This window comes from Urocampus carinirostris, chromosome 13, assembly GCF_059441175.1.
Source record: "Urocampus carinirostris isolate Australia breed hairy pipefish chromosome 13, RoL_Ucar_1.0, whole genome shotgun sequence".
Lineage (NCBI taxonomy): Eukaryota > Metazoa > Chordata > Actinopteri > Syngnathiformes > Syngnathidae > Urocampus > Urocampus carinirostris.
Window position 1 is genome coordinate 19,298,599 of NC_142361.1, and position 8,657 is coordinate 19,307,255.

The following is an 8,657-nucleotide window of genomic DNA, read 5'->3' on the forward strand; positions in this document are numbered from 1 at the left end:
ATTCGTTTTTTCCTGGATCTTTTTAAATATTTTTAGATCTTCTTTACTGTAGGAAAATTCAAATATTTGAAAAGAGTGGAATATTTTTAATCGAAGCTTTTCTTGCGGAAAACCCCATTTGCCCCAGCTACACCCAGATTAAAGCTCCTGCGGCCCCCATGTAAAGATTTTGAGTTCCCTGCTTTAATGACAACAATAAGTCACATTTAAACATTTTCTATTGAGTGAATTTGCAACAAAGTGTTTTTTTTTTTGTTTTTTCAAAAAGCAGTATATATTGGAAAAATATTAATTTGAAGAAGCTATTGTTGTCATCTGTGTCAAGCCATGAAAACCCGACAGTCACATCTTTTTTTTAATTTATTGGGCCATTCACCAGCTAGGTGTATCCTTTTTCCGTCTAAAGTGATTGGTATATTTACATGTAGAAAAAAGTTGGATTGGTATTAGAATTTAAGTTTTTGGAGCAATAAGAACAATCCTTTCACATTACTAGTGGCAAAAGTTAACACCTTGGGTATAAACTGAATGGAAGTGACGTTACTCTAATAGAAATTGTTGCATCATACTTTTTAAACTAACTATAGGCAGAAAGTGTCACCTCTTAGGCCCCGGGAAGGGCACGGTGTGTACCTGCTGGGGCGTGAGTCCTAGCCCCCGTGACAGCTCCTGTAGCGCTTGGAGCAACGCACATGCACAGGCCACGCTCCAGTAACACGCCTCTGCACCGCCCTTGGCACACGCCTCCGTCACGCCATCCATCACGCTAGCAACAAATATCAAACAGGACATACATAGGAGTTCAAATGAATAGGAGCGTTTTATTTTCCATGACCTTCATGCGGCAAACGTTTGTTTTTTTGCTGAGGTCATAGATAGTTAAGGTGCAGTTTCATGCACTGATAGCAGCTTGTCACAAAAAACACAAAAACTCAAAGCATACTAACAGACGCAGCAGGTCAAGGTGACATTTTCTTTTTGAGAGTGGTCTCTTCCTGCTGTCTGGTTCGGTGAGTCCTGGGCCGGCCAAGTCAAAGAGCCGTTGAGGACTGCCCAGCAACTGAAAGACAGAGTGCATCACTTAAATGTCAGGTGACCCCCAGCAGAGGCAGGCTGTGCCATGGTCCCTTTTTACCGAAAGGTGCGTTTTTTCGCCCACGCCAAGTAATGACTCTTGTTTTAAGACAGCATCAGTGCAGACTATGTTATTAGATGAAATGGCGGTAGAAAAAAAATAATCTTGGCCAAGATGAAGACCATCTGACCTAATTTTGGTAAACATTAAAGATGCATAAGAAATATTGGATGGATATTTGTTGTGCATCGCTAACGATTATGTTTTGATTCCGCATTCCGATTGGCTAAAGCATTAAGCCGATCGCAATCTACCAGTCAATCAGAACGACAGTGTGGGTAGATCGTGAGGCAATTAAAGAATCGTTGTTTGTATGGTTGAAAACAAAGTTTATTAAGTAATCATGGCGCGATCAAGACATCGCATCGTGCTCCTCCCAAGAACAATATGGCTACTGCATGGCTGGAGCAGTGCCAGAGCAGCGTGACACAAGAGCAGCCTGGCAACAATCCCATCCACTTCTAGGGCACACCTCTCATAGTACACGAAATTGCACACCCCTCCAGGGGACATAGGATTTACTAAATAAACTTTACGGTGTTGCAGTTAGCCTCGAACGTATTAATTTCAAATTCAGAAAGAATATAAAAATGGAGTGGGGGAGCAGGACCAAGTAAGAAGCCAAAAACCTACCTCTTTTTTTCCACGATGTCATATTCAAAATGCGTTTGCCTAGTCTGCCAATCTAGCATTGCTATTCCAAAGAAGTGAAATGTGGAGCACCATTTTCGGACCGCTCATCAAAATTAAGACACCACGTTTCCTTTTAAAAACGATCTGAGAAAGAGAACGATGAAGAAACTCAAATCACAGTTATCGGGATAGCAGTCATTTTTCTCAGAGCTGACCACAAAAGCAAAGGCCGCCACCGTAGCTTAATTCTCATGGACAGTTCTGGGACTTACTCACAGAGGACAAGTACTCCAACATGAGGAAATGTGCTACCTACTTGACTGCATTATTCGGCTCCATTTTTCCCAAGTGAAGATTATTAAATCCAAATACCGTTCCACCATGACTGATTGTCATAATGGAAGTGTGTACAAGGTTTCTAAAGCTGGTTATCTTTGAAACGTAACCCCTATCATAAAAGAGGGATTACTGTATTTAAATAGTACACACAATAGTGTGACATCACTTTACGGGTAAGAGTCGATAAAAACGTTACATTACCAGCTACAAGTACAAAAAGAGATAGAAGCATGCTTAAAACAGTGATGACACATAGAACACAACAAAAAGTGCAAAAAGTGACCCAAAACATTTGTCCCACCTCTTTCATGATGCGTACGGCGTCTGTGCGATGCTGTGGCGGCGGGTAGAGCAGGATCCGATGATAGAGAGACTGCAGCACCGGCTTCATTGATTCCACGCAGCCGACCAGGCGGACTAGCTCGGCCGCCACGTAGCACACAGTCCGCACTACCGGTGCCGTCCCAGTGGGTGCGCCAGATGAGCATCCTGAGCCTCGTCCCCGGTCCGATACAGCTCCAGTCGCTGGGTCTGCCTCCAGGATGCCACCTGCAAAATGGGCCAGCATCGTTATGTCACCAACTTTCCGCAGTGATGCCGAACGCATGAGTGATGGGAATTTACCAGGGTGAAGTCGCTCTAAGTCCGGCACCCCCGACTGGCCGTGGTGGGAAGTGATAGTTTTGTCGTTGAGTGGATTTCCCATGATGGCCACCAGGGACGGGCACAGCTGCTTCCTATACATTTTTTTCATTCATTATAATTGTTGTTGGTTAATTGCACTGCAAAAAATAGTTTTTACTTGATTGGCTGAAAATGTAACTCAATTTAAGTACCTAGCATCTATTTTAAAGAGACACTGTAATATTTGACAAGTAGATGTTTCTATATTGTGTAGTGAAACTGAAAACCAGTGCTGTAAAGCACAAGGAAGCATACAAACGACGTAGATTCAAAATAGCCAAAAAGCACAATATTTTCTGCTAATTTCTTAGCCCAGTCTTTCACAGCGTTTTTGGGGGTACCCATAGCAGCAAGATGGCAGACATTAATCAGGTCTATCTAGGGCCATATCTGACCAAAAAATTAATAAAATAAAATATGTTTGGAGCCGCAAAATAGGTTTATGGAAGATTTCTCTGGGGTTTGATGTAGATTACTCTTCCCGTGGGAATTAATGTCGATTTTAACATTGATAGTCAATTGTTAATTGCCAATTTTGTCTGTTCTACTAAATATGCCGTGATTGGGCACACGTGCCACATACCAGACAAGGTCGGTGAAGCGCCTGGACAGGTGCATTGTGGGAGGGCAGGAGCTGAGCATGGACAAGATGCTTTCCAGGTAAAGCAGCTGCAGCAGTTGCTTGTCGCTTATGGCAAAAGATAAAAAAAAAAAAAACTCAGTTAAACACATTCTTGTCTGCTGAGTGTTCCTGAAGGGAACATGCATTGGCCAGGTTTACCCATTAAGCGCCTCCAGCTTGTCACAGAAGAGCGTCAAAACAGTCACCACGTCTTCGCACAGCGCCTGGCTGGTAGGCGACATGTCTAAACGCCACGCACAACTTGGTTACTTGGGATATTCCAGATCTTTGGATAGAAGGGAGTGATTGCTTACCTTTTGGCTGCTGGCGAGGGCTGGTGGGCTCTTCCCCATCGAATTCCTGTGGGCCAAAGACGACAGGTTGGCGATGAGCCTGAAGGCATCAGGTTGACCCCGCTCTCTTGCCACAATTTTGTTTTGCTACCATCAATATCAGTGTGGATGAGCCCTTAGGTCCCTCTCCTCACATGGTTAGGCTAACATAATTATATGTATATGATTATTTTGAGGGCAGCATGGCAGTGCAGTGGTTAGCGCGTGTGCGGCACAGTTCTAAGGTCTTGGGAACCTCCTGTGTGGGTTCAAATCCAGCTACGGGACTTACTGTGCGGAGTTTGTATGTTCTCCCCGTGCTTGCGTGGGTTTCCTCCGGGCACTCCGGTTTCCTCCCACATTGCAACCAGTTCAGGGTGTCCCCTGCCCCCTGCCCACTGCCCGATGATTGCTGGGATGGGCTCCAGCACCCCCGCAACCCTACTGAGGATAAGCGGTTCAGCTGTTGAGATGAGATGAGATGATTATTTTGTTTGTATGATTTGTTTTTATTTCATTTTAACCCCTTGTGTGTGTGTATCTTTGTATTTTACGTTGTTGTGTGTAGAAAAAGAAGGGGATTTTTTTGCTTTAGACTGAATGTTTGCATTTTGAGTTGCAAATCATTGCCATAACTGCTTTACAAATACATTTTAATTTAATTTGATTTATCGACTTTTTTTCCTCCCAAACAACAAAACATCAAGGAACATAAAAACATAGTCCTTCCGATTCCAAACAGAAAACTCTTATATTCAAATATAACTAAAAAATGTTGTGGCTAGTCAAGAAGACCTGAAAAGCTGTGAGTCGCTGCGTCCATGTGCGCCGCCATCTTGCAAGCAGTAAAAGAAATTAATTCAATTAATTCACCATTTAGAAAGAAAATGGCAAAAAACGTGCTAAATAGTCAAATCGAGAAAATTTTGAAGTTTATTTGAACCATTCAAATTTGGGTCTGATAATCAAAAGCTTTTGCACATGTGGCAGAAGACCTACAAGACTTATCTAAAATAGGCAATAAATACTCAACTGGTTGGGGCATGAGCTAAGAATGACTATTTTTTGCACAACCAATGAGTTTAATGTTTGTGTTAAAAATCATTTCAAATATTTTTGGGTTTTCTGATTGTTTTCCAACGAATGCTATTTGTAATAGAAATTTGGTTCAGAGACACTGTGTAATATTTGGCCACTAAATGACGCTGTATTGTGTCATGAGACCAAAAATGAGTGCTACAAAACAGAAGAAAGAATACAAATTACAGAGACTCAAAGTGACCAAACAACACCAAATAAATACAAATGTCTCAATGTAGAATTTTTATTCAAAATTAACGTTTGTATGATAGTTCATGTATTTTTGTTTATTTTTAGAGTCAATATAATTTTTTGATAATGGATTTTTGTACCACTGGGAAGTGCCCAAAAATATGTCCTTTTAAATATGTCACGGTTGTCCATGACGCCCAATTGGCCCCGCCCGGTTGCTGCCAGCTGCGGCTTGTTGACTGATTGGCTTCTATTTAAGCTCAGTGCTCTCACTCGCCCTTTGTCAGTCCGTCAACGAACCTCTCCACCCTTAAGACGTGGGTTTTGACTCTGTCCGGTTTCCTGCTTGCGTTTCCTGTCCGGTATCGTTCCCATCTATTTTGTCCTGTTTTATATCGATCTCCAGTTTCATTCCAAATTATTTTGTTCTGTTTAATTTCGATCTCCAGTGTCTGGTATCGTTTTCGTCTATCTCATCCTGCTTGTTATCGGACTCCAGTCTCCAGTGCCTGATATCAATCCTGCCTGTCCCGCCCTGTCCGGTATCAACCCCATCTGTCTGATATCTGCTCGTGCAATTGGTATCGATCTCGTCGGCCTCAGACTTCATGTAATTCCACGCCAGACGGCTGCCTTATGTCTTTCGCCCAACGATTGCCGAATCACTGATGTTTGGGTTAACGTGCATGACTGCCCCATTTCCCGTGAAATAGAGCTTGTGTGAGAAACGTTACGCATCTGGGTCCTCCTCCTGTTCTGGTTCTTCACAAAATAACTGCATAATAGTTGGGTTAGTTTTGCTTCGTCTAAATTACAGGATAAGCGATGCAGAAAATGGATGGATGGATAGTAATCACCCAGAATGACTGAGAGAACCTGGATTAACATTTTGGGCCAAATAATCAACAACACAATTGAAAACATTAATATCTAATTCTTATCTGGTCAATTGAAATCTAAAGTCCATTACATTTCATTGTTTGTCCCTCTTCATACTTCCAATTAATAAAAAAATATACAGACAGACAGGACAGACAGACAAGTGAAAAAAATAAAAACCAATAACCTCCTGTCGGTGTCGCAGCTGCAGCGTTAGATCTCCCAGAATCTGGCTGAGAGTAGCTCGGACCGCTGTGTTGATGCTACGCTGATGGCAGCTGCTAGCGTACGTTTCCATGCAAACCTGCACACACATCTCAGTTTCTCAGGAGGCTTCCACAGACTCTGATGACGGTTAACTGGTAAATAATGTCAGTTACCTGGGCAATGCGCAGGACGGCGTCACCGTTGACCTCAAAGTTAGGCGAGTAAGTGACGCACAGGAGAACCTGTAGGGGGTGCAGCAGATGTTCAAGCAGCTCGGATTGAGGAGGGAGTGAACCCTTACTGCTTACCTTCATGACCTCTACCTGCAGGTCCTCGTGCAGCGCCGGGGTTACTCGCAAAGCCGCCAATATCTGACCCAGAAGCTGATTCTCAGCTGGCTCCCTCTCCTCCTCCTCCCCCACAAAGCGGTCCTCGCATAGAAGCTTCTGATTGAAAGACGCGGCCAATAATCTGAATCGCACGACGCCCATCCCCGGGTTAGAATGCAAGACAGATTTGTGAGGCAAAGCACCTGCATGCCACTCAGCGCCATTTGACCCAGCTTGAGGTTTTTGGACTCCAGTGCAATTTGAAGGGGCAGAAGACAGCGTGCCCTGCAGGAAAAATATAAATCTCTTGACATCTTCTGTGGCAGTTTTTACAAATTTAAGTTTGCCGATGCCTTTTTACCGCAGCTCTGCTGGGGACAGTTCTGCCGACGCATTGTGGGACTCCAAACATTCTGGGGGAGCAAAAATAAAACCTAAATTCATTGATTTGGGAAAGACTCTTTTTATTTAAACTGTTTTTTTTAAGTTGAAAATGACGAATACAAAGTAGGGAAAAGAGGAAATTTGGGCGTTTTCTGACCCATCACTCCCAAAAAAGTTTTTACTTTATTATAGAATAGAATAGAAAAGAAAAGAATGAAAGAAAGAAAGAAAATAATAAAATGTTTTCCCCATAGCCTGCGGGGGTTTCCTCCCACATTCCAAAAACATGCATGTCAGGTTAATTGGCTGGTCCAAATTGTCCCTGGGTGTGATTGAACAAGTAATTGTCTGTCTCTGTGTGCCCTGCGACTGGCTGGCAACCAGTTCAGGGTGTCTCCTGCCCACTACCCGAGGATAGGATAGTTCCAGCTCCCCGCCCCCTCCCGCAGCCCTAATGAGGATAAGCAGTGGATATAATGGATGGATGGTATTGTAGCTAAAAAAAACATATCAGTGGATATAATGGATGGATGGTATTGTATTTAAAAAAAAACATATCAGTCTATCCTTACTTAGTAAGGGGAATTGCAATCAATAAGGGTAATAATTGGCTGAGGTTGACAGGTATGCGACATGCACCTTTACATTTATTGCATTCTGTTGACACATCCGTATCGTTGAGGAAACAGCAGCAGGTGGATGAGTCACATCATCCATAACATCATCCTCAACATCATCACTCAACATCCCCGTTAGCGTTCGGTCGGCTCGATCAGACTCACCGCGGGCTAGCACGCAGGCGTCGCGGAGGCTTTTGTGCTTGTGTCCGGCTGCGTCTTTGTGGAGGCTGCGGAGAACGTCCTCCATAGCGGCGGCGGCGACAGCTGACAGTACGGGTGTAGTTGCAACTCGGTTCGGTTTGATTTACACGAGGGGTCGCTTGGCAAAGATGACAGCTGGCAGCCTCCCCCTTTCCAACCCAGGACGATTCACTTGCGCGCTGACGTCACAAATAGCAACTCGGAAAGGCTTCCTGTTTATTCACCTGCCTGCCGTTTTACTAAGCAACGTTTGCCCCTCCTAAATGTATTTTTTGTCATAATCGTTTGGACAGAGACGGGTTAAATAACGTTCTTTGAGAGTAACGTCGACTTTTGTCATCGCTCGGTGCTAAACTCGCACTCACCGGATCAGGAGTCATTTTGACGGAAGTTTTCTTTTTCCTGAACAACCTTTCAGAGTAAATGTGCTTCGATTAAAACAATCTTGAAAATGATTATACTCATTATCCATCCAAACAATTTTCAAAAGAATCCATTAGCTCACTTTGCAACATAGATATTGAAACCACTGACCATGCGTCCTCCTCATCGCTAATCATACAAGAGTTCTGGCAGGATGTTCAGCTCTGGCTCGTTCTTGTCATCTCCACTTTTCCGAGCACCTTATCCAGAGACTGAATACGGTTCTGACTTGTCATTCAAAACAAGAACGACTAAAATGCAATTAATTTTATTCTATGTAAAGCAAAACATTTCATCCACTAGAATATCAAAAATGTAAACCCGTCTTTTGGAATTTTGCCAGTAATTCTTTTTTTTTTTTGGGGGGGGGGGGGGCTGGGGGGGTTTGAATCTTTTTTTGTAGGATAAACAATCCCAATGTCTAAGTGATTTACTGTTCAAGAGTGCTTCTTAACTGGTGGGTCGGGACCCAAAAGTGGGCCGCAGGCCTTTGCCTTTTCAAAATATTGCTAAGAAGAAAAAAAAAGGGATGGTCAACTGTAGATGACGATAATGCCCTGGTCAATCTTTCTCCTGTTCAAACAACACGTTTGAGAG

At 43.3% G+C, this 8,657-nt stretch overlaps 1 protein-coding gene across 1 annotated transcript in view; it reads right to left on the reverse strand.

Annotated features, from left to right (window-relative positions):
- arfgef3 (ARFGEF family member 3) overlaps nt 1-8,155 on the reverse strand; it is a 42,098-nt gene extending 33,943 nt beyond the window's left edge. The window contains exons 1-13 of the mRNA XM_088351353.1: nt 7,599-8,155; nt 6,794-6,845; nt 6,636-6,717; nt 6,412-6,549; nt 6,277-6,345; nt 6,084-6,200; nt 3,728-3,773; nt 3,573-3,657; nt 3,375-3,479; nt 2,732-2,844; nt 2,409-2,656; nt 948-1,060; nt 634-766 (exon numbers count right to left, since the gene is read on the reverse strand). Coding sequence (XP_088207479.1) covers nt 634-766; nt 948-1,060; nt 2,409-2,656; nt 2,732-2,844; nt 3,375-3,479; nt 3,573-3,657; nt 3,728-3,773; nt 6,084-6,200; nt 6,277-6,345; nt 6,412-6,549; nt 6,636-6,717; nt 6,794-6,845; nt 7,599-7,683 — 1,386 coding nt within the window. The 5' untranslated portion in view covers nt 7,684-8,155. The remainder of the gene's footprint in view (nt 1-633; nt 767-947; nt 1,061-2,408; nt 2,657-2,731; nt 2,845-3,374; nt 3,480-3,572; nt 3,658-3,727; nt 3,774-6,083; nt 6,201-6,276; nt 6,346-6,411; nt 6,550-6,635; nt 6,718-6,793; nt 6,846-7,598) is intronic.
- Between the last annotated feature and the right edge of the window lie 502 nt (nt 8,156-8,657).